Source organism: Papaver somniferum, unplaced genomic scaffold (assembly GCF_003573695.1).
Source record: "Papaver somniferum cultivar HN1 unplaced genomic scaffold, ASM357369v1 unplaced-scaffold_24, whole genome shotgun sequence".
Taxonomy (NCBI): Eukaryota; Viridiplantae; Streptophyta; class Magnoliopsida; order Ranunculales; family Papaveraceae; genus Papaver; species Papaver somniferum.
The window spans coordinates 3769504-3794699 of record NW_020634374.1 but is presented as its reverse complement, the minus strand read 5'-3'; the positions used below and the strand labels follow the sequence as shown (position 1 = coordinate 3794699).

Below are 25196 nucleotides of genomic sequence, written 5' to 3'. Positions count from 1 at the left end.
TAGTTGGACCATGGTGCTGCCTTTGGCACCGGTAAAATGTGTCTGCGCTTAAATGATCTCGTCTGGCCCATATCACAATAGGCCTTTTCCTGTGTTGAAGAAGTAGACGCCGGACCAGACCATTATTTGTCTGCTAGGTTTTGTTTTTGAGAAGGGAGAAAGAAAGAGAGATGAAGATCGAAGAAGTTCGGTCAACAACAAAGAAACAAAGAGTAGCTACTCATACTCATATCAAAGGACTTGGTCTTGAGGTATATCCTCATCTCTTGTTACTTTCTCTTATAGAAATCAGATTTTTTTTTAGGGTTCAGGGTTTATGAACTTGGTTTGTTCTTGGTTATCTGCTCTGGGTTTTCTTTATTTTGTTAGATTAGATGAATTTTTTATTTTTTAGGGTTTAAGAAATTTTTTAAAAAAATGGGGTTTTAGGGTTTTAAGAAACTGAATGTCTAAGAGTAATTTGTTCTTGTTTGTAGCCCAATGGGAATGCACTTCCTATGGCTGCTGGGTTTGTAGGTCAGATTGGTGCAAGAGAAGCAGCTGGTCTCGTTGTTGATATGATTAGGCAAAAGAAAATGGCCGGGCGTGCTTTATTACTTGCTGGACCTCCTGGTACTGGAAAGACAGCATTGGCTCTAGGGATATCTCAGGAGCTTGGAAGCAAGGTAATTTCAGATTATCTCTATATGTATTTACTTGTGGAGAATTCATTTTTTTCTGTCATTGTTCTGTATTTGGGTTGAACATTTGTCTTAAGATTTTGATTTCCGCTTGGAAGGTTTTACAGTTTTGTGAAGTTTGGTCCTCATTCTCTGTTGCATAGTCAAAACTTGTTTTGGGTTTGCATTTCTAGTTGTTGATACTTGATGGGTTCTCTGTGTAATCAACTTTTACAGAAATTTTGTATTTTTATTCTATGTAGGTTCCATTCTGCCCAATGGTTGGATCAGAAGTATATTCATCAGAAGTAAAGAAAACTGAGGTTCTGATGGAAAATTTCAGAAGGGCTATTGGTTTACGTATGAAGGAAAATAAGGAGGTCTATGAAGGGGAGGTAAGATACTCGCTAATTTAGCTTTGACTATTCTTTGTGATGTGAACTGAAATAATCATAAGACTATGTGCTGTTGTCTTAGGTCACTGAGCTCTCACCGGAAGAAGCTGAGAGCATCACTGGTGGGTATGGGAAGAGTATTAGCCATGTCATTATTAGGCTGAAAACTGTCAAAGGAACTAAGCAATTAAAGCTGGACCCAACCATTTATGATGCTTTACTAAAGGAAAAGGTAATGGCGTTTAATTCCTACATTCCAGTCATTTTTGTGTATCCACATCAAAAGTTTCAGCAAAGTACTTTCAGCTTTCATGAACTTTTACTTATACTATCTTTGATGAGATTTAGAGTTCATCAAGATTAATTCTTACATGACATGTTTATCAAATTCTACAATTCAGGTTGCTGTCGGAGATGTTATATATATAGAGGCCAATAGTGGAGCAGTGAAAAGGGTGGGTAGAAGCGATGCTTTTGCTACAGAATTTGATCTCGAGGCAGAGGAGTACGTTCCACTTCCTAAAGGAGAGGTCCATAAGAAAAAGGAGATAGTTCAGGTTAGTTCTAAATTTCATGCAATTTACCATGTTCCTTTTTTGCGAGCATTATGGATGTATGACAACCCCTTGATCTGCATTAGGGTTACCCCTTGTGTAACACTTGATCTGAGGAATTTGTTTCCCTTGATGTTTAATAGTAAATTTCTGAATCTGTTATCTAAGTTTGACATTAGGGTTTGATTTTTTATTTTTTCTTTGGGTATAGAGATTGGATTTGTTTTGTGTCATCAAGTGATGAAATATGAAAGTTATAATCTTAGGACACCTTCCTACACAGCGTAAGCCAATGCTGTGAATGAGAAAAACATTTCTATTCTGATGATGATTTATAAATAAATCCCTTTTGTTTCGCTTTGCAACACTCTTTGATTATTGTTCTAATGTCTCAATTGACAAAGCGATAAGGGTACTCTTACTTAATTGGCTTCGTGCATTCTTAGTTGAAATTTACTTGTACATAAGGGTTAAACTTATTAAGCGGTGATGAGCAGCTAACATGTAAGGAAAGCTCATGTAGGAAGTGAGGTTTTCAATGAAATACTCTTACGCTTGGCTTCTGAGCTTTGATTCTTTTAAACTTCCTTTGGCAAGTGACTGTAGGCTGCATTGTAGTTCTATTCCGATATGTTTCTAAAAGCAGTGATGAGCAGCTAACATGTTAGAAGATCCCATGTAGGAAGTGGGATTTTCTATGAAATACTCTTACGCTTGGCTTCTGAGCTTTTATTGTTTTGACTGTTATATAGGATCTTATTTCATTTCATATTGGATTAGTTTATAAAAAGAAAGTTTTTCTGTTGTAAGCAGTGATGAGCAGCTAACCTGTAAAAAGAACCCATGTAGGAAGTGGTTTTTCTATGAAATATTCTTACGCTTGGCTTCTGAGCTTACATCCGATCAATATGTGACATGTTTCTAGCCAGGTTTTCTTTTGGTAGAGTCACTATTGAAGATCTTTGGTTTTCGTTATTTGAATGCAAAGTCTTTAACTGGTAAATTTAGTTAATTTAGCTGGGCATGGTTTTTATCTGAGCTTTGCCATCCTGCACTGAACCCCATCGATTTTATTCAGTTTCAAATTGAACCACCATCACCATCAGTGTCCTGTCATCAGGGATAGTTTCTTAATTGTGCTTTGGTACCAAGCTCTCTTAAATCTAGCCTGGAAAAACACTTTATATCCCGGGTGTTTACTTATAATCTGCCTTGCTAAATATTTTGGTTAGCATTGTAAGTTTTCACTAGCAACGCTCTATACCGGTGTCTGAAATACTATGGATTAACTAGGTCGTCATTTCTCAAAGAAATATTATGTCAATAAATCAGATTAAAATGGCTAATGATGATAAATTTTATATCTTAGCGGATTTCAGTGAGATTTTATCAATGATCTGAATGTTACACACACTGAAGCCTAAATCTTTTCTTATTGAATCTACTTCCAAAACTTGCTTCAAGGTTATATTCTTCCAGACACTGGGTTTTTATTTTGTTTAAATTAGTAAAAATGCCGATGATGACTACACATAGACTTGTAATGATTGCGGAGATGACCGCACAATTTGAACATCTAAGGGGCTGAGGCATTTATAATTATTCCACTTTTTTTTTTTTTTGCATTTATAATTATAAATGAGGCATTCATTTATAGAATGCTATTTGCATGTTGCACCCCGAGCTTCGCCGAAGTATACGATGACGAAAAAAGCCCCAATGCTCATGCTAGATATATGCTGTTTAGTGTTGCAGGTTCGCTTAGTTCTTCAACAGCTTATTTGTGTCAAAATAACTGCCACATTCCTTATTGTCTTTGTCTTAGAGAGCTTATTGTGTTTGTCTTGGAGAGTATTGTTAAAAGTTGCGTATTCAGTTCATTTATCTGTCAACGTAGATTAAGAGGCTAACGATGATAAATTTTATATCTTAGCGGATTTCAGTGAGATTTTATCAATGATCTGAATGTTACACACACTGAAGCCTGAATCTGCTTTTGGTCTTCGCCGGGCTTGAGAGCTAATGCTGCTTTATTCCTTTCTTGGATGTCTGAAACATCTCTTACAAACTTTACTTTGTATATTCTTCAAGCAAAATTGGCTTCTTTTTATAATATTTTATGTACTTTGTTGTTTAGAGTTCTCGAGGCTAGATGTTGAGGCTCAATTGCTCAGCAATCAGTACTTGAGATGTCGAGCCTTTGGAATCCACATTTTTCCTGTGTTCATTGCAATTGCTGATGATAATTTTTTTACTTATTCCTTTCTAGACGGTAATTTATTGATTTTATTGATTTATTGATTGCCAAGATGACTGCACAATTTGAATATCCAAGGGGTTGATGCACAAGGGGCACATTAGGGTTACACTCCCCAGGGGTTAGTGCACAAGGGGGACATTAGTGCAAAGAAATTTATTTGCACTGAGGTAGTCAACTGGTTCATTTTGGTTGACATGACAATGATAGATAATCAGTGTTACACTCTGTTTTGGCTTTAGTTTTTAATCGCTTCTTGAAATATTTTGTTTTCTAATTAGTCTTATATTCTTACAGGATGTGGCGCTCCACGATCTTGATGCAGCAAATGCTCGACCACAAGGAGGACAGGATATATTGTCTCTAATGGGACAGATGATGAAACCAAGGAAAACTGAGATCACTGATAAGCTACGACAGGAAATAAACAAGGTACACATCCATAACATATATCTGTGATCGTTTGGGAGATCTCAACCTAATGTGTGGCTTCTTGAGCAAGTCCGAGGATGAAAATGAGACTGGTTTAACTAATAGTTCAATGTTCCTGATAGGTTGTTAATCGCTACATTGATGAAGGAGTGGCGGAACTTGTGCCTGGAGTTCTATTTATTGACGAGGTCTGTACTCAAATTCTAATCTGAACTTCTTGTGTCTGCTAATTTAAATCTTTTTCATGGTTGAACATTTTTTTACGTTGCAGGTGCACATGCTGGATATGGAATGCTTCTCCTACATGAACCGCGCATTGGAGAGTTCATTGTCTCCAATAGTAATTTTTGCGACGAATAGGGGAATTTGCAATGTTAGGTAAGATAGTTCAATTCTAGAGGTTGAAATCTGAGAACTCTTCACTCTTACCAGAAGTGTATTATATTGTGATATCAAATCTCACCTCTTGTATTTTCAATTTGCAGAGGAACTGATATTAGTAGTCCACACGTCATACCTGTTGATTTATTAGACCGTCTTGTTATTATTCGAACTGAAACATATGGACCTGCAGATATGATACAGGTTTGTGATTTATCACTTCAGTAAGGAACTTTATATAAATTAGAGTCTTAGTCATTTACTCAGATCTCTTCTGTTACTTGCCAGATTTTAGCTATTCGGGCACAGGTGGAGGAACTGGTTGTAGATGAAGAGAGTTTAGCTTATCTTGGGAGATTGGGCAGCAGGCATCCTTAAGGTATGATAATATAAGCAATATGGTTGAGATTTCGAGACAACATCTAAACATTTTTTAAAGCCTTAAGATGTGAACTTAAAATTGCAAAATTAGTGCAGACACCTACAATAATATCCACTAACATTGGCTTGGCATCAATTGAACTTAATTCGCCTTGTACATTTAGAGATCTTATTACTCTTAGTTGTTGTGGGTTGGTTGATGGATTTTTGTCTTGTCCCCCCCTCCTTCAGGCATGCTGTTCAGCTATTATCGCCTGCCAGCATCGTGGCCAGAATGAATGGTCGTGATGGAATACGCAAGGTATGCACCACTACACCAAATATATTGTGTTCAATCATATTTGGCCTTTGTTAATCTGTTCCCCTGATCGACTTTTTTCTTTTCTTGGAAGGCTGATCTTGAGGAAGTGTGTTCCCTATACCTGGATGCAAAATCTTCAGCAAAGCTTCTACAGGTGCAGCAGGAAAGATATATAGTAACATAGACTATCTTCTACTGACTTTATTTTTTTGGCGGAGGAGCTGAAAGAAACAACAAGTTATGTGATAGATAATGTGGAGAAACAACAACCAAGAAAGCTAGCTGGTAATTTAGTTGGACTAGGTCTGATTTTTGTATATGAGAGTTTAAGTTGTATTGAGAAAACAAAAATTACATAAAAATCGAACAACGAAAGAAAAAAATAAATAACGAATCTATTGTCATAAATCCTCTTTGTGTCACTTCTCTTTAGAGAAGGATCTCGTCTGGACTAGTTGAAGTATTCTGTACATGGAGTTGTTCTTATTATCAAAGCTGCACCTCCCTCCTCTTGAATGTTTAAACATCAGCACATTTCATTGGTGCAAAGCCTAATCTAGATTTCTTAGTGTCATACAAAATATGAAAGTTTTGTTGTTGATAGTTACCCAATATCGAAAGAGACGATCTAGGAGTACCCAAGATTGCAAGACACACAATTTCCTCAGGATCAAGTCGAATGAAGTAATTCTCCACGGGGAAATCCCACACTGCTCCATCTTTGAAAAGAATAGCAAATTCAGGCAATTCAATCCTGTTCACACCAGAAACATTATAACAAGGAGCCAGTACAGGGAAATCCTTCACCAATGGATACTCCTTAATCTGCTTCACAAATGCCTTCCTTATCATCTCATATGCAGGATCAGCAAAGTAACTAAGAGTAGTGCCCGAATCGATTATCGTTCCGCCGGCCCCTTGTTCTGACAATTCCCATGTTCCTGCTGGAATTTCAAGCACTTCATCTCCAACCCTGATGCCTTTGATTTCGACGTAGTAAAATGTATCGACAGAAGAAGCTTCTTTGTCATTTCTTGTTGCTGAAACCAATGTAGTGTAATTCAGACTGGGATGGCTCAAAAGACTTGGATCTTCACCAAAAATCAGTTTACTGCTAACACTCAAATCGCTGTTTCTATCAACAAGACAATAAGAAAATGTGTGTCCGTAAACCGATTGAAGCTGCGAAGAGAACGATAAAGGTCCTCGGCCTAGGCCTAATAATCCAGAAGCTCCATGGAATAAACCTCTATTCCAATGCCCGCAACCAAACATCACATTCTCAGCTGCTTTGAATTCTGATGCTCCAGTTGGTGTTGTTACATTTACTGTGAAGGTTTCCAGTGAGAAATCTCCAGTGGTATTGGAATTGTCGCCGTACCAGTAGTAATAAGGACATGTCTGGTTGCTGCTGCCGGAATCACAAGTTTGTGGAGGATCTGGTGATGAAACGAGATTACATCTTGGATCATGACAACTGATATTTCTGTAAGATTTTGATTCGTATGGATTATAATGAGGACCGTTTTGCTCGAAACAATCATGACAAGGTGTGCATTGAATCCAATTGAGATCACTACCAGTATCAAGAATCAATGAGTAGTGTTTTGGTGGAGTTCCTATATAAACATCCATGAAATATTCACCTGAACCCAAACTTACTCCTGATTCAAGTGTTGCAGTTAGTTGTTGATAATTTGGTGCTGCTGCTGTTGAATTTAATACCTCTTGTTCCTGCTGCTGATGGTGGTGGTGGTGGTGGTGGTGGTGGTGTTCTTTCTTTTCTAATCTTGAATTTCTATTCTGATTCTTCTTTTCAGAAATTCTTGTATGAAGAGTTTGAATTCTGGAAAGGTCTCTAATTGTGGAATGAATAACAGAATCCTTTTTCCCCATCTGGGTTTCTGCTACTGATCTTCTATGTCTAAGAGGAAGCTTTACTAGTGGTTTATTGAGATTTGATGATTCAGGAATTGGGATTTGAAAATCATCACAATCTGAACTACTACCTGTACTGAAACTTGGGTGATTTGGGAATTCAATCCCAGCTAGTGTTGATTCATTAGATTGAACTGAAGAAGCAGAGACATGAAATCTACTACTACCTGCTGCTAACAAGAAACAAGACAAACAAGACACAAGAAAACTGGCAACTAGTATCTTGTTGAAGAAATACATGGCTTCCGTTGTTACTTCTTCTTTTTTCCTACATGAAAACTCTTCCCAGTCAGAGAACTCCGAGAATTACAGAAAATTTATTCTGAAACAGAACCCAAATTGAAGAAAGAAAAGGGTTTTTTTTTTCTGGGCTTGGGATTGCAGAAAGAAGAACAAAAAGAAAGAAATTTGAGACGGATCAGAGAGATGAAGAGGAAAAGAAGAAGAAGAAGAAGAAGTGGGAGAGATTATAATAAATAAGAATAAAAACGCAGTGTGCTCTATAAAGAAGAGAAATCAAAGAAGGTCTAAATGGAAGACCATTGAATGTCAGAGAGTTAAAAGTCAGTCAGTAGTCATTACTATTGAAAAACGCGGTTTTGATTTGAAAAACATATAAAAGAAAAGAGTGTAAAGTTAGAGGAAAGCAGCAGAGAAAAATTTGATTTTTATTTATAAAATGTGCTGGTAATGGTAGTGTTAGTAATTAAACCTGCTAATTTTCTTCGTCTTCATCTTCTTCCAATTCTGATTTCTGAACAATTTCTTCTTCTTTTCTTTTTCTTCACTTTTGTGGTTTTGGTAGTAGGCTTTGACCTTGCTTAGATTCTTTGCTTTAAATTACTAAGTTTGAATGGATGGAGGCACCCAAAACAACATGCACAGCTCAGACACTGACCGACTCAACAATTTTGAAAAAGAGGACTATTTTTTTGGATTCTTTTGTCCAGATTTATTGACACGTGTGATAATTGACCACATCGACACCGTTGGTTGGCTCTGATTCCTTTGTCTTTTTCTTCATTATGGGAAATACAGCGGCATTATTGTTGGTTAATCAATGTCCAAAGCTTAATCTAAAGTCCACCAATGAAAAGTCTACTAACTTGGTGCAACTGCAAACACTCGAAAGTTCAAAGTTGATTAGTACATCCTGAATCTACTGTTTCAATGTGGGTGCCCCTGCCTGTGGTCAGTCTAAGACCCACCGCCGGCTCCTAAGAGTTCACCGTCACCGGGGGAACAATGGACTGTGGTCCGGGATGATAGGCCAAGGGGTCTGTCAGTATTGCTGCTGCTTCAAGTACTCCTAGGAGACGCTGTAGGACGCTTGGACCAATGTCTTGGTAAATAGTATACCATAAACATTTTACACCGTCGGAGGGTATGTGCAAGTACAACACCTAGTATAGGAGGTTGCGCCATAAATGCAGAGGTAGGAGGAGGGATGTCTGCCATTAACTCGCCTTGATTTTCGCAAAAACCTCAAATCTCACGAGAAATAAATATAGTGGGAAGCAAGGAAGAAGATGGTGAAACATCGGCCCATGTGTGAGCGAGTTGTTTTTGGAGCTTTTGTTGACATCGAAAACAAAACTGATGAACTAGTAGTTTTCTCAAAGGAAAGGAGGAAAGTATTTGCGGGATTGGATTGAAGAGCCAGCAAAAACAAAAAACATTCCCACACTAGGAGGTTGGTTGTCCATCCATGTGATACTTTATTTTCAGTTCCCCACATATCTTCTTCAAAACAAAACACGAGAATGATTTATACACAACCAAGTGTATGCACCGTGTGAGAGGAGGTGGGATTCACTCATGCCTCATCCTATTCCAATGCAGAGAGGGTGACCTTACTACCGTTACGTGAAAATGCCAGTTATGTATGTAGCAAAGCCGAACAAAACAAATGCCAGTTATGTGAAAATCGATATTGGGAAACAAGTAAAGTCTGATATTAACAATGTAGCCGGCATTTCAGCAGCATGCTCTGTAAGGCGGCCCCATTGATCAAATATATGTACAAGACAAAGTCACCACCTATAATTTAATTCAATAAGGGTGTGTTTAGATGGCACTAGGCCACTAGCCTTCAAACAATGATATGCTGCCGGAAACGATTGAAAAACAATATGCAAGGACACCCGGATTTTATCTTTTTCATTTAATGGAAATGAACATGTTCAGACTCCACTGCACACAAGTGAGGAATTTTTCCCAACCAGTGTACAAAAGAATTTAAAAATGCCAGAGAATATAAAGGTAAAAAGTGTATGAGGTGGACGTGTATGTAAGATTAAGCGATAGCGCAGTCTCACCAGGGACGGATTCAAGAAGGATAAATTTCCTTTTTCCGTCTTGAGCAGATTCTCACCAGGGGCTACAAACCTTGGTTGAGCAGATTCTTTTTTTTTTCCGTCTTGTGTACTGGGAAGGCTACCGAGGCTAAAGCCATCTTTAACCCAATGATAGGTCCACCCCTGATTCTCAGTGTATGCAACGGTGCATCTTTGTCATTTAAGATGAAATGTTATTTAACCCCAGAATTCTGAGGGACTTAACAAAACCAAAAATAGACATATTAAACAAGGCCCCAACAGGTTCCTCAGATGAAAGGTGTGCGTGCAGCTGTAGTCTTGTCTATAAGATCTTTGCAATCCTTTTTTTTATAAGAAAATAGGCAAAACAGCCCTCAGGATTACATACTACTAGTTATCAGATGTCCTTCAGTCCCCTCATTTAAGTGCTGTAATAAGGTTTGGACATCCTGATTTCCCCAGTTCTTAGAAATATTACAGACTGAATAGATTTTTGCTAAATTTAAAGCTAGAGAGTTCTGTAAAGAGTTTGTAGTGCTCCAAGTGTAATCTCAAAATACATTTCTTTCTTTTCCTTAATTTTGAATCTTCTTCCAATTTGCTCAGCATGGATACTTCTGGTCAGCTTTATTAGATTGCAGGACTTTGATTCTATCTCCATTCTGCTTCCCAGCTCTGCAACCCAGTTGTATGTCTCCTGAGCAGCTTTCCTTTGGATGTCTATTGTGTTTCCCTGAAGTTTCCCAAAGATCCTAGCCCCTGTGTAGTTCCTTGTAAAATCATGAAGAATTAGGCCTATTCCATGGCAATTTTGTGTTTCATTGTAATACATGGCCACATTTATTTTTAGAGTGAAGATTTCTGGAGGCCTCCAGTTTAGTCTAAATTCTATGACTTGTGTTTCAGACTCGTTTTTTGTGTAGCCTGTGTGCATGAAGTGTTTCCTGTCTTTTGCTTCAACAGCAGCTTTTGTATGCATGAAAGTTTTTATAGCTCTTACTATTTGTGGGATATTAGAGCTAGGTTTGTTGAAATTTATATTACATCTCTCTTTCCATACATGCCACGGGACTGTGACACATAGTTCAGCCCAATTTTCATGGGTATAGTTGTTGTTTCTTCCATTCATCAAATTTGAGAGCCATCCATGGAAATCCTCATGATTACCATAGACCTCATCAGGATTGATTCTTAAATCTCTCCAAACTTGGTTCACTAATGGGCAATGCATAAATAGGTGTGTTAGAGTTTCCCTTTGACAGTGACAAATTTTACATATGCTATCAATGTAGTGGAGATGTCTCCCTATCCTGTCATTTGTTGGCAGGATGTTATCAGCATCTTTCCAGGTGAATATTCTTATTGAAGGGCTAGTTTGTAGGTTCCAGACAACCTTCCAATTCTTTTTTGTTCCATGATGGTTGGATTTGTTCCTTGTCAATTCCTTATATAAGGTTTTGACTGTGAAGTTTCCATCCTTTATCAGAGGCCAAACCACTCTGTCTTCCTGGTTAGGGTTGATATTGGTGCTCCTTATCTTTGCAGCAATATCATTGCTGAAAAGATTTGTTAGCATAGTTTCATTCCAGTGAGTGTTGTTAACTATTAAGTTACTTACTGTGATGATATTTTCATGACAGTTTGCAGGTTTTGCAATGGATCATGTATGGTTGAATATCCAATTATCAGACCATATTAGGATTTTATCTCCTCTGCCTATTTCCCATTTACTCATTTTCTGTATGTTTTCAATGCCAGGTAGTACACCTTTCCAAACCCAAGATTCAATTGGCTTTGGTTTAGTGGACATGTGCATTGTGTCCCCTTCTGGGAAATATTTAGCTTGCATTATCTGAGCACCTATAGTCTCAGGTTGTTTCAACATTCTCCAACCAATGTTAGATATTATTGCACTGTTGAATTTTTCCAGGTTTACTAGGCCTAGACCCCTTCCTCTTTTGTTGTACATACTGCCTACCAAGCTTTTGGGTAGATTCCTCTACTCTTTCCTTCCTCTTTTCCCCAAAAGAAATCTCTCTGATTGTCATTCATTTCTTTTATCACTGTTTTTGGTAGTTTGAAAGTACTCATTTGATAATTTGCCATAGTTGATGTGACATGTTTTATCATGATCATTTTCCAGCATGGTTTATTGTAGTCCCTTTCCAACCAGCAAACCTTCCTTTCATTATTCCAATGATAGGATGAAAAGCTTTTATTTTGGACTTATTTGTGAAAAAGGGTGACTCCAAGTATTTGTCATCTAAAAGAATAGGAGCAATTTGAATTACCTCTATAACCTCCTGGAGCACATCTTTGGGGGTATTTTTACTAAAGAAAGTCCCAGATTTGCTAAGGTTTATCATTTGCCCAGAACCTGAGCTGAATTTTCCGAAGAGGTGTATAATGTTCCTAGCTTCCTCTTTGTTAGATTTGCAAAAAATGATGCAATCATCTGCAAAGAGAAGGTGGCTTACTGAAGGGGTCTTTTTGACTATTTTTATGCCATGTATTTTCTTATGTATCTCAGCATCCATTAGAGTTATAGATAAAACTTCCATACATAGGATAAATAGGTAAGGAGATAGGGGGTCTCCTTGCTTCAATCCTCTTGATGGTTTGTAGAACTCACATGGTACTCCATTTAGAAGTATAGCCAGATTAGTGGTTGAAATGCATTGCATTATTAGATTACACCATTTTGAGGAAAATCCCATCTTGTCTAGAACAGCTAATAGGAAATTCCTTTCCACTCTGTCAAAAGCTTTTGACATGTCAATTTTTAACCCCATCCAACCTTGGTTATCTCTCCTGGTCCTCATGTTATGAATTATTTCATGTGCAACCATGGTATTGTCATTTATTTGCCTACCTGGTATGAAAGCAGATTGATATGGGGAGATAATCTTGTGCAACAGAGGCTTCAACCTTTTTGCCAAGATTTTAGATATAATCTTATAGGTTGTATTGCATAGTGCTATTGGTCTGAAGTCTACTGGAGCACATGGGAATTGCAATTTAGGAATTAAAGAGATTAAAGTAGAATTCATCTCTTTTAACATGAAGCCAGAGGTGAAAAAATTTTGCACCATTTTTATAAGGTCTGGCCCAATGGTTTCCCAGTTATCTTGAAAAAAATTTGGTGGGAAACCATTTGAACCAGGGGCTTTGTTTCCTTCCATGTCAAATAGTGCATTCTTAATTTCCTGTGGAGAGGGGATTTCCAGAAGTTTTTTATTTTCTTCCTCAGAAACCACTTTAGGGATAAGGTTTATCAGATCATTATCCAAAGTAGGATTTAAAGTGGTAGCAATTTCCTTGAAGTGTTCAGTGAAACAATTAGCTATGGAAGTCCTATCTTTTAGACAAACTCCATTTTTTCCTTTGATGGAATCCACTCTATTTCTTCTGTATCTTGTTCTAGCAGAGTTGTGGAAATAAAAAGTATTTCTGGCACCCAAATTTATTTTGTTGTTTCTACTCTTGGTTATCCAGAAGTCTCCTCTATGTCTTTCCATTTCTATAGAGATACTTCAAGATTTTTAATAGTAATGGGACATCTATTAATATTTTGAGAAAGTTTCTCTATACTCTTTTTTAGCTCAGAAATTCTGTGCTTGATGTTTCCAAAAACATTTTTGTTCCACTTTTTAAGAACAAACATGACAGTACACAAATTTTTGGCTAAGGAATAGCTAGCTGATCCATTTTGGTTTGAATTCCATGCTTCCATTATTATTGTTTTGCAGTCAGGATGTTCCATCCATCCTCCAAAATATTTGAATGGATAGGAACCATCTTTCCAATTTGGATTAGTTTTTAGAATTATAGGGCAGTGATCAGATCCTCTTGCCACTAGATGGAAAAGATTTGATTCTGGAAATAAATCTATCCACCCTTCATTACAGAAGGCTCTATCCAGTCTTTCTTCCACTCTAGTGTTATCAGGTCTTTGATTACACCAGGTGAAAGGGTAACATGTGAAGCCTATGCCTTGAACATTCATGTTTGATATGATATCCTTGAAAGTGTCTGCCTCATTTTTATCAAAGGGCCTGCGCCCTTTCTTTTCTTCATTGGAGAGAACAACATTGAAATCTCCTATAATGAGCCAGGGTAAATTGTTGGTATTTGCTATCTTTCTCAAATGTGTCCAAGACTCTACCTTTTTAGAGTATGGGATGCCATAGAAGGCTGTTACTAGATAGTTTCTTTCAGTTGTTATATCAATTATCTCAGCATTTATGATGTTATTCCCATGATCTTTTATTGTGACTTTCATATTATTTTTCCAAATGAGTGTCATCCCTCCTGCTCTTCCCTTATGAGGGACAAGCCAATAGTTTTGAACATTCTTTTTTTTTTTAGTATGATATGCATGTTCTTGTTTTGTTTCCATAAGGCATAAAACATCAGGATTCTCATAATCAAGGAGATCCTTTAAATAATTCTGAGTTTGTTTTTTTCCTAGCCCTTGACAATTCCATGCAAGTACTATGACAAATTCCCAGAAATTAGATATTATGGGATAATCTAACACCTCCTTATAATGTATGATATTGCTTAGATTAGATAGGTTTTGGTTAGCCCTATGAGTGGCCTCATAAATGACTTTATAAGAGCTGGTAAATTGATAAAGTTTAGGATTACCTCTCCTGCAGTTGTGCTGTACCAGATATTTGGGCTTTCAATCTTTGGTTCTGCAAATTCAGGCTTCTTATTGAGCTCTTGTGTGCTTTCAATCCCATTTTCTATCTCCATGTTACGCCTTTTCTTTTTTAGACAATTTGGATTAGTTTCCCTTGGATCTTTGTCTTCAAAAGTGGTGAGAAGGTTCCTTGGTCTTTGGTACTTTTGGATACTTGGTGAAACATTGCTGGCTAGATGATCTGGTACCATCTCTTCAAAACCAGGTGGTATTGATGGTGGGCTGCTTTTTAGCAGCTTTTTTGATTGAGTTAGCTTTGATGATTCTCCTTGCTGTTTTGGTAGTGCTAGTTGGTGTAGTTGAGAAACCCATGTTGAACATAACTTCTTTTTCACTTTGTTCATAGTGTCTCTTGTTTGGAAAATTGAGGAAAGGATCTGCTAGATCAGCAGGCTTTAGAGGAGCTAGCATATCTCCCACCGAGCTTTCATCTTCTGAAATGATATTTGCAGTACTGTTTTGTTCTTCAGCTTCCTCTGTGGTTCCTTGGTGTTTTCCAGTGAAACCCACAATCTTTAGAGCTCTTGGTATTTCATTTCTTGTAACCTGAACTGATATGTGATGGGAGTCAGAAGATGATGAATTAGTGTCTTCCTCCTCTGCGTCATTTGCAGTTGTTGTCATCTTTTCCTTTCCCTTAAGTTCTTGTAGAGATTTTGCTTTTGCTTCCTTTTCCTCACAGATTAGCAAGCTGTGATCTGGGATTCTGCATTTTTGGCATAACTTTGATGTGATTGCATAAGAGTACTCAATCCTGGTTTTTGTAGCTCCCACATTAGCCCACATTCCTGTTGGCATCTTCTCTTTCAGGTTTATTAGGACTATAACATCTACATTCTTCACTTCATCTTCTCTTCCATAAGGCTTCTTAGTCTCTTGTAGAACCCCTGCAGGTCTGCAAATTTCATATAAAGCTTCCCATGAAGTCATTCCTGTTGGAACTCTTTTGAGATGAATTCTCTAAGTATGTGGTTGAAGTAGTCTAGATTTATCTCATTTGGACCTTTGACTAGGATGGCATGAATCACCATGTAGCTGTTTAGAGCTAGCCAAGGTCCTCTAGTTTGGAGGTGTTGCTTGTCATCTTCAGTATTAACTTTGATTATGTAGAAATTGAATCCCTTGTTGTATCTAGAGAGATTGAACCCATTTGCTAGATCCCAGGTTCTTTTGATGCAGTTTGTTAGATCCATCATGAGGGGTGTTTTTGGGTTTGCAAATCTTCCCAAGAAAGATAGTTTCCAGTCTTTTTTTTCAGGCTTTTTGAGAAAAGATGGATCAATCTCAATGCATGGTTCATCATTCTCATCAATCTTTGCTGCTTTCTCCATTTGAGTGGCTAGATCAGTGATATTGAGCTCTTCTCCTTCTGTTGTCATTAGGATGAAGATGAATTTGAAATGTCTGTTTTTGGTGTGGGTAAGGTTCAAAGAATTGATCTTACTAGAGAGGATGATATGTGTAATTTATTTGTGGTTTTGAAATTAGAATTGGAATGAGCTAAGAGGGTTGTTGTTATTTCCCACTGAGTTTTCATAGTACTTCTGTTTACTAACAAGTTTTTTTGTTGTTGTGCATTTTGTGGTTTTGTTTGATTTTCCTTGCCATAGGGTTGCTCTTCTGTTGAAGCTTGTTGTGTCTCTTTCCCCAGGCTTACCCTAGTCAGGGCTTCAGTGTTTGGGTATTTTTTTTTTGTCAGAGCTTTGAATGATACTGACCATTTCTCCTTGGATACTGTTACTAGTTTTTTCCTCTCAGAGTGAGGAAAAGTGTTGCCAGTTTCAGAATGTGTGGACTGCCAGCTAACCAGATTACTTTTCCATTGAATTTGGATTTTCCAGTTTCTGCTTTTACTTGTATTCATAATGGTAAAAGTTTCCACCATATGTATGAAGATTTTCACCATCTCAATAGCATGGATGATTATTGTTTCAGATGTTATGCTCTTGTGAGCTATAGTGGTTTTATCTGCATTGCATAAATAAGTTTTGATATTGTAAGAGCTGTGGAAATTATAGTATTCATTAAAGTCTACAATGCCATTTGGGTATAAATATCTGATCCAATACCACAAATATGATTTCAGCTTTATTATATCATTATCTTGTTTCAGATAGATAAGCCAAGCGTAGTACTTCATTGTACTCTTTTGATCAGCATTGCTTACATTTCGAGTTTGTCTCATGCCTCATGTGGTCCCAATTTGGTGCGACCTTGAGCATAGATCAGTTTTGTTCTTATTGTCGACTATGGGCCCAAGATCTTTAAGATTAATTGGATTTACCATATTACTGGTAAGCCAGAGTAACAACCTTAAATAGTATATTATTTTCTTTCTTAGAAGGTCATGATTTTGCCGTTGAGGCCAATATGTTGAAATTGTTAGGTGAGGATTTCCCCTCCATCTTAATTGAATTACCCCTTGTTTAGCAGTCCACCCAATGTGGCTTAGTTTAGATACCAGTCCAGTGGACCTGATCTTTGGCATTGTGTACTGCTGGTTTTTGATCGTTGGTTCCCTTAGACCCGTACTCCCTGTGAAGAGAGTCGTTGGGTGTTGCATCGATTCACCAACTCTGAGTTTTGCCGGTTTTAGGAATGAAAAGGTTTTCCGGTTCAAGTACCGAGTTATCCCATCCTCCATTAATGAGGTCTGGTTACTCAATAGCGTGTACAACTTCTCAGTTTTAATATCATTCATCATGAATGTGGGCAGGTAAAGAATCTTGAATTTGTCAATGAATCGATTATGCTTCAATTCATTAAGAGTGTTGATATAAACGATGAGAGTTAGGTTTGCATGAGCCCTATAAATTGAATTCCTCTGATTTTCCTCAGACTCATCCCCAAATAGGTAGAAACAGTGATCTTTATAGAGTTGTCTCTTAATTCCAGTACTAGAAATGATGGTGTTGAAAGTAGCACTGAGAGTGTACAAATACTTCCTCCCCCTTCTCCTTCTCCCCCAATTGAGATAAGTGATGGTGAGGGAGATTAACAGGATATTGAAAGTAGTAGTACTTACCTCACTGGTGCTCCATCGACACACCATCATTTCTCCAGTGAGTGGGTGAAACTTGTTGGTACCGCTTCTAGAGGATATCAGGTAGTTGGAGTTGGAGATGCACTGCGTGTTCATAGTGATTTTTGGTTTGGTGGTCCTTCTTTTCTCTACCTGTCCCCTATCATTCCCAATCATACTTCCTATGTTGAATCCTCTATTGGTGTTTCTGGTAAGATTCTTGATGTTCTTGATCGTAACGGGAATGGATACTTTCAGGGTGTTCTCCCAGAAGTGAATCCCTCTCCTCCTCTTCCTCCTGCGCCCGAATCTGTTACTAATGGTAAGGTACGGGTTTCCACCGTCGAGAAAGTTTCAATGAGTCGTGAGGATGCTATTTCTTCCAAGACTCGAAGCCGGTTTGTGCTTGCAGTGATTCACCATACCAGGGGAAGGAAAGGAAGAAAGGGAGGCAACAAGAAGAAGAAAGAATAGAGAAGATGAAAAGAGCCAAAACCAGTGATGGATCTTCGCAATCCAAATGACCCCATAAAGAGAGAGAGAAAAAATGATGGAACATAAGTAACTTAAAATGGTAAATGGTGCTAATTTCGACCATAAATTGGAGAAATTTTTCTATATAAACAAATGCAAAGGCGGCTTTTGGCGGTTTCGTAAAAAAAATTGTAAACATGTTAATAGGAACCGTAACAAGGCTGCGAATAAGTTCACAAAATTAGCTTAAAAAGTTCTTGTAACTCAGGTATGGCATAATAATCCTGTTGATTTTATCACTGCTAATCTACATCGGGATTCGGGAATAACATTTTTATATTTCGTTTTCCTTCAAAAAATATGTTGACCCCATAGATAAAATATTTTGTTTTCCTTCAGATTGCAAAGACCACTGCGTGGAAAGATGACGTTGCCCACTCTGAACCCGCAAATAGGTGCATGAAAGTCTCTTCATCAGCTGAATATAGAATGAAAGCATATCCCATCGACAAATCCTCTTTCTTAAAGGAAGCGTCAATGAAGATTATCCAATATGAATTTATATTGGACCAAGAGTAATTGGTTGAGGTTTTCTTTTGAGTTTTCATATTACTTTGAAGGGTATTTGACGGGGAAAAATGTAAGAAACTATTGATTTTCCCTATTAAATTGATTGGGTCTGGGATTATTTTCTCAAAAACTATCGAGCATCTATATTTCCAGATGAACCAAAAGTATGGTAGAAATTTTTACCAAACCAAACAGCTCTTGCAAATGGGCACTCACAGAAAATATGCTGACCCCATAGAGAACAATATGTCAAACAAAAATTATTTGCAATGTTGATGTTATGCACCTATATAATGTAGGTCGATTCCCCAATCAGTATCTACCAAGGAATAGACCATATTAAGGTATTTGCTTAAAGTCAAGATCTAGGTTTCGAGAATATTTTCTTCAATCTTACTGAACTCTAGGTGATTTTAATTAGGCTATTTAATGAACGCGCAATTGAGGGATATCAAAACTAATTGGGGGATAGAGGGAAAAGACAAAAATTGGATCCAAATATCAAATCAGGATCACCCCTTATCTAAGTATTTTTTTTAAAATCCTAATCCACCCCTCACTAATCAGGTTTAGTGGTTAATAATAATTAGTAAAAATCTTAAGTATTTGTTAAATGATTAGTATGTATTTGTATTTAGGTGAGTGAGATGAGAGTAGAAAGATGGGAAAAAAAATTTGAGAGAGAATTTTTTTTGGTGAAAGTGGAGGATGATTGTGAAGAGAGAATTGCTGCTGAGAGGTTGAAAATTTGATTTTTCTTTCTTTGAATCCACCATTGTTGCAGCTGAAATAGCTCGGTGCCGGCATTGTATTCAACCGAAAAAACCATGTCGGCATTTGTTGGAAATTTTCATAAATGTTTGCCACTATCCGGGGGGTCCGGGGGGGTAGCCCCTTTTTTGTTTTAATCAGTCCACTTCCGGCACAATCAGTTAATTCTCGAGCATGTCGGTACCTATGCCGGCATAGTATGTTGGTTAAATTTCTATGCCAGCACATGATGAAAAGTATCCAGAAAATTGATTTTTTTTCACTTGACTACCGGCATTGATAGATTTATATCGAGCATGCCGACATTTAGTTCCGGCATTGAATTCGTCAATTCCAGCATGGTCTTCATCACTTCCGGCGATGTAAAAAAATATATTTACGGCATGATCTTCATCACTTTCGGCATGGCCTTCGTCATTCCCGACATGTTCTTCATCACTTCCGGCATGGTCTTCATCACTTTCGTCATGGTCTTCATCATTTCCAACATGTTCTTCATCACTTCCGGCGTGGTCTTCATCACTTCCGGCATGGCCTTCATCATTTCCGACATGGTCTTCATCACTTTCGGCGTGGTCTTCATCACTTCCGAATGTGAAAAAAATAAATCGTTTTCAAAGTGAGGAGCCGACAGAGAAGAAGAAGAGAATTTGAAAGGGAATGGGGAACATTTGGGTTTCAAAGATTTAACCCTAAAGGAGATTAATAAGAAGTGGAGATGGAAATGGGGATATGATTTTGTTTTTTGATTTTAAGTTTTTTGATTTTTATTTTGAGGGAAGGGTACTTTAATATTTTTGCCCCCAAAAACACCCCTAGGCAGACACTATTGGTTGGGGGAAGTAATTCATATCCCCCAATTGGAGTTCAATTAAATGTTTGGAACTCAGAGAAACTCGAATACCTAGTTTTGCTACCTAACATTTAAGATATTAAGGGTTGATCGTCAAAGATCATCGTTGACCTTACTCGTTTTTAATCATAAACTTTATAATTTCTTTTTTATTAATTGTTATCCGTTTTCCCATATTTCCCAACTGGTGTACACTATTCTTTTTTAGTACACAATTCTAATTAACTCTGTCTCCTCCAAGTCAAATTTTCTGCACACTACTTTAAAGAGTGTGCACAAAACAAAACAACCAGGTTAGTTGTTTTAAAACAGACGTTTTCTACTTAATAAATTTAATTTTTTTTTATGTAAATTTAATTTTTAATCTTAAAAAAAGGACAAAAAATATATATCATATCTAAAATAACTATGGGTTACAAGTGATCCAAAAACGTGATGACTAGTTTGATCATCATGCTATTAAAAAAAAGTATTGACATTGGTATCAATAGTAGTACTTCTTGAATAAGTAATCTGATTTATCCCACTTGAAACAAAACCAGTGGTTTGGGTACAATGAAATAAAACAAAATATGATTAAGGTGTAAGATGTTTGATCAATCAAAAGTTGATGCTCAAGTCTTACCGTGATGATTTCACAAATACAACGCGCTTAACTTTTAAACGACCCTTAAAAAGGGTCTTTATTATTCATTTGGCGAGATCAAAGTAACATCATGATGAATATTAAAATGTCTTCGTCATAGTTACATACTAAGTTGATAATAAAAGTACAAAGGTAATTGTCTTTTGTCATGATCAGCAACAACTAACTGATAAAGGTAATTCAGTTTTGGTCTAATCAAAAATTCTCCAATTGTTTGCAGATAATGTTATGTTATTTGGTAATACTGATACCAAAACTATAACCTCAATCACTTCAGTCCTGCAACAGTACTACAACCTCTCTGGCCAACTGGTTAACTACTCAAAATCCTCTATACACTTCAGTAAAAGTGTCTCTGATACTTATGCAGAAGAAATTTTTCCAGAGCTGGGGGTTAAGAGAATGCAAAAAGAAAAAAAAAATACTTAGGAGTAAAAATTCTTCAACAAGGGAATAGGGTGTCAAACTACAACTTTCTTATACACAAGTTTGATACAGGTCTTGCAGGTAGAAGGAAGAACAACTTATCTCATGCATGAAGGAAAATACTCATCCAATCTGTCCTAGCTCTCATTCCAATTTTCTAAATGGCAACTACAATGATTCCAAAAACAGTTCACAACAAATTAACTCAGACAATTAGAAACTTTTGGTAGGGTCATAATAGGGACAAGAGGAAAATGCATTTCTTAAATTGGGACTGGTTTAATATGCCAAAGGAAAAAGGGGGCTTGGGCCTAAGATCATTGTCAAAGCTAAACTATGCTCTTGTAGCCAAATTAACATGGAGGTTCCTTCAAGAACAAGATGCCTTATGGGCACAAATTTTGTGTGCAAAATACCTAAGAGACATTTCTTTCTGGGAGGCCAAGAAAACAAATAAATGTTTCAACTACATGGGATGCAATGCTTGACATCAGAGAAAAACTGACGAAATGATGCATTTGGCTAGTGGGAAATGGTCAATCTATTAATATCTTTTCAGATCCATGGATCCATACTGTACCGGGATCTGTACCTGACAAGTTATCTGATGGAAACATGGATTTTTCAAAAGTCAGTGAACTGCTTAAAAGCACAACGGGACAATGGAACTTGAATGTACTTCAGCAAATTACATATCAACACACTTGTAGCCAAATTCAATTAATTTCTCAAAATGTTGCGTCTGAGGATAAGCTGATATGGAAGTACACTACTCATGGAAATTTCACACCTCAGTCTTTTCAGAAAATGGTACAAGAAAACCAAGGAGAGACATCAGCTTCAGGTGAGAACACTTTCCCATGGAAGAAGTTCTGGGCAGTAAAGAAAGTAGCTCCAAATATTAAGACTTTCATGTGGAGAGCGCTCCATAAAGGTCTTGATGTTTCACAGAGAACCGACAGATTCATAGAAGGAGTTTCGACCGGTTGCAACATTTACAACACTGACGAAGAATCTGTAGACCATCTCCTTATTCACTTCATTTTTGCCTAGTTGTCTGGTTTGTCTCCCCTCTCGGCTTGAGGCTTAAAGAAAATCATCAGATGACCCTCACAAACCTTGTGGAACTCCTTCTCATAAGAAATGACAATGAATCTTCTCCTGCACTTGGAATGGCTATCTGTTGGGCCATATGGAAATGTCGTAAATGCAAAAGTTTTTGAACATTAGACCATGAATGTCCATGATGTTCTGACAATTACTCTTTACTGGTACAACCTTTATTATAACTTCAGTGAGGAAGGTGACCTTCTCGTGGTGGAAAGTAATCATCAAGTTGATGCAGAATTTACCAACGCAACCTGGACACCTCCCAACCATCCCATCACTAAGATTAATGTGGACGTTGCTTGAAAAGATGAAGCTTATGCTTGCGCAGCTGTGGCAAGAATTGCAATAGAGTCTGTCGTGGTGCTAGCACAACTTTAAGAAGATCAGATTCAGTGATTTATGCAGAAGCAGTTGGATTCCAGTTAGCTACAGAATTAGCTTTGTGGTTGAATTTAACTAACATCATCATAGAAGGAGACAGTCAAATAGTTGTGAAGAGCTGAAAAGGGAGAATTGTGAAAGACCCCTTGGAAAATCTGGAGGCTGAAAGATGATATACCGATAAGATGGCTACTCTCAATAGTGGTGGTGCTTACAGTTTTGTCCCAAAGCCGGCTAATAAAGCTGCTCATTCACTGGCAACTTATGCACTCACTCATAACGTCCATCACAAGTGGACCAGTTCGAACCTTCCGCCTAGCATTGTTAACCTCGTTGTAAACAATAGATAATCCTTCTTTTGTCTTTCCCTTTTGTATACCAAAAAAAAAAAAGAAAAAAAAAAACTCAATTTTCTCTGATCATTCGTTTTTAATCATTCGAACTCAAGCATTTTACTTTGACATTGTTTGTAGTGATTATCCACTCATAGTCGCTCTTCAATCCATGTATCTCATGAAAACATATTGTTACTTCCCCTTTTAAGATGGAGAAGTTAATCATCAATTTTCTTTAGGTAAAAACTTAATCATAAATTTATATGTAGCCTCATTTATATTGATCATATCGTTGATATAAGTACTACTTACTTCGATGGTTGATCTTATGGTAATTATTTTTAAGGGTTTTTGTCTTTCGATATGCTACGTATATGTGTAATCGAGCACGATAATCAACTGATCATCAGGTTTTGTCGTATAAATAAAATATAGATGATTAACACGATTCATTTTAGGTTATGGTTAGGTATGATTTATCCTCCTTACCTTTTAAAAATTAAAATGATAATTGAATTAAATAGGAAAAAAATAGATAATTGTATGTTTAAAACAACTTGCTTTGTTATGTGCACACTCTTTAAAGGAGTGTGCACAAAAATTGGACTCGTTTCTGCGTCCTTCTTCCTTGTCGTCCCTCCCTCTTCCTCATCTCTCTTCACCGCACCCGAATCTTTCTTTTACCAACTCATTTACATATGATTCCTTCTTCCTCATCTCTCTTCACCGCACCTTAATCTTTCTTTTACCAACTCATTTACATATGATTGATTTAAATTATCTTTGGATGAACCCGCATCAATTCCTACATTTTTTCTGAAATTTGGTGATCGGGTTTTGTGATCCTTTCTCAATGGTGATTGATAATTTGGATTTAGGAATTTGGGATTAGAAGTTTTTGCTGGTTAAGTATGCAAATAATAATAAATTTAAGAGTATAATTGTAAAACCTTAAAGTTTGCTATAAAATCTGAATTAATACCTGGTCAAACAAAGACTTTGACGGTTTACCGCTACCAACCCTTAATATTTTAAATGTTTGGTACCAAATCTATGCATTGGACATTTGTTGGGTACCTAACGTTAAATAGCAATTTGTTCAAGTGACCTTCTTCTTGATTATAGTCTCTCACGATAGGTGTTGATTCATTTTTTCTATATTGATCCTTTAAAATGAATACTTCTAGTGAAAATCGCACTCCTTTAAAATGATTATAATCTCTTTTTTAGTTCAATTTATTCTCAATTCTACTTCTTATTGAGTCTTATTTATCTGATTCAAGGATATTGTTTAGTTCAAGTCTCACTTCTTAGCTTACGAAAAAAATTCGCTAGCTCAATTTTAACCTGGCATTTTTAGGGGCCACTGAAAAGGATTTAGGGGCCAACAATAAGACAAAAAAGGTCAGCCAAACGAAAAATATAGCCAGCCCTTATCTCGCGTTTTTCGTAATGGCGGAATTACCCTTACACATTCGGACGCTAAAGTACCATTTGTATCTCCCGAATGAATTCGGGAGATAAAAAAAACCCAGACTTCCGATTATGGTCGGTGAAATATTAGAATGTATTTTGTCTCTTTTTTTTTCATTTCTTTTCATTTTTGAGTAATAAGAGTGAGAGAGAAGAAGGTGGAGGAAAAAAATGAAAAACCAATTTTTTATTACAAAGATGGATTGATATGAAGAAGAAGGTGAGAATCATGGCGAAGAACATAATGTTGAAGGTTCACGTCCGTTTAGAGATGACGATTTGGGGTATACGATGAACGATCCAAACTTTTGCGGAGAGGAAACCCTAGACGACGCTTTCATGGAAGAAAATGGAGAATCACCCGATATTGAAGCTAATGATGCATCTAACACACATGTATTGTGTTAAGAAACTCAAATACCCACTTTGTATGCGTTTGTATACGTTTCGAAACAAAAAAAGAACGATTTTTGCATGCATTGAATGCCATGAACTACCCAGATTCGGGAGCTAATGTCTATAAATATCTTCTAAATGTAGCTTCCTGTGCAAAATTTATGTACATTCGGTAGTTTTGTTGAGTACATTGACTTCCGAATATAAGAAAACCCCCAAATTGGTTTTCCACAATTTGGGGTCATTCAGTAGTTATGTAGAGTATATTTTCTTCCGAATGGCCCGAAAACGAATTCCTCCAAAATTTCAAAACTCATTGTTTTCTTCTTTCACATTCGGTAGTTTTTCATATTAAAATATCTACCGAATATATCCTTGGCCCCAAAATATAATTTCCTCATCTTTGAAAATCGTA

The 25196-nt window shown here is 37.0% G+C and overlaps 1 protein-coding gene, 7 non-coding genes and 2 pseudogenes across 8 annotated transcripts; 9 read left to right on the top strand and 1 right to left on the bottom strand.

Moving 5' to 3' along the window:
• Window positions 1-121: 121 nt before the first annotated feature.
• On the top strand, window positions 122-5735 carry LOC113340983 (annotated as a pseudogene).
• LOC113341116 lies at window positions 1838-1940 on the top strand (annotated as a pseudogene).
• On the top strand, window positions 2089-2179 carry LOC113341108. Its single transcript, XR_003355781.1, has one exon. It is a non-coding gene; the product is annotated as a small nucleolar RNA R24 (small nucleolar RNA).
• Window positions 2248-2338, top strand: LOC113341107. The gene has a single exon (XR_003355780.1). It is a non-coding gene; the product is annotated as a small nucleolar RNA R24 (small nucleolar RNA).
• Window positions 2415-2504, top strand: LOC113341106. The gene has a single exon (XR_003355779.1). It is a non-coding gene; the product is annotated as a small nucleolar RNA R24 (small nucleolar RNA).
• On the top strand, window positions 2948-3030 carry LOC113341114. Its single transcript, XR_003355786.1, has one exon. It is a non-coding gene; the product is annotated as a small nucleolar RNA R11/Z151 (small nucleolar RNA).
• On the top strand, window positions 3121-3202 carry LOC113341121. The gene has a single exon (XR_003355791.1). It is a non-coding gene; the product is annotated as a small nucleolar RNA SNORD25 (small nucleolar RNA).
• LOC113341119 lies at window positions 3274-3414 on the top strand. Its single transcript, XR_003355790.1, has one exon. It is a non-coding gene; the product is annotated as a small nucleolar RNA snoR134 (small nucleolar RNA).
• Window positions 3512-3594, top strand: LOC113341112. The gene has a single exon (XR_003355784.1). It is a non-coding gene; the product is annotated as a small nucleolar RNA R11/Z151 (small nucleolar RNA).
• LOC113340982 (aspartyl protease family protein 2-like) lies at window positions 5171-7796 on the bottom strand. The gene has a single exon (XM_026586023.1). The coding sequence runs from the start codon at window positions 7536-7538 to the stop codon at window positions 5880-5882; it is 1659 nt and encodes a 552-aa protein (XP_026441808.1). The 5' UTR covers window positions 7539-7796; the 3' UTR covers window positions 5171-5879.
• Between the last annotated feature and the right edge of the window lie 17400 nt (window positions 7797-25196).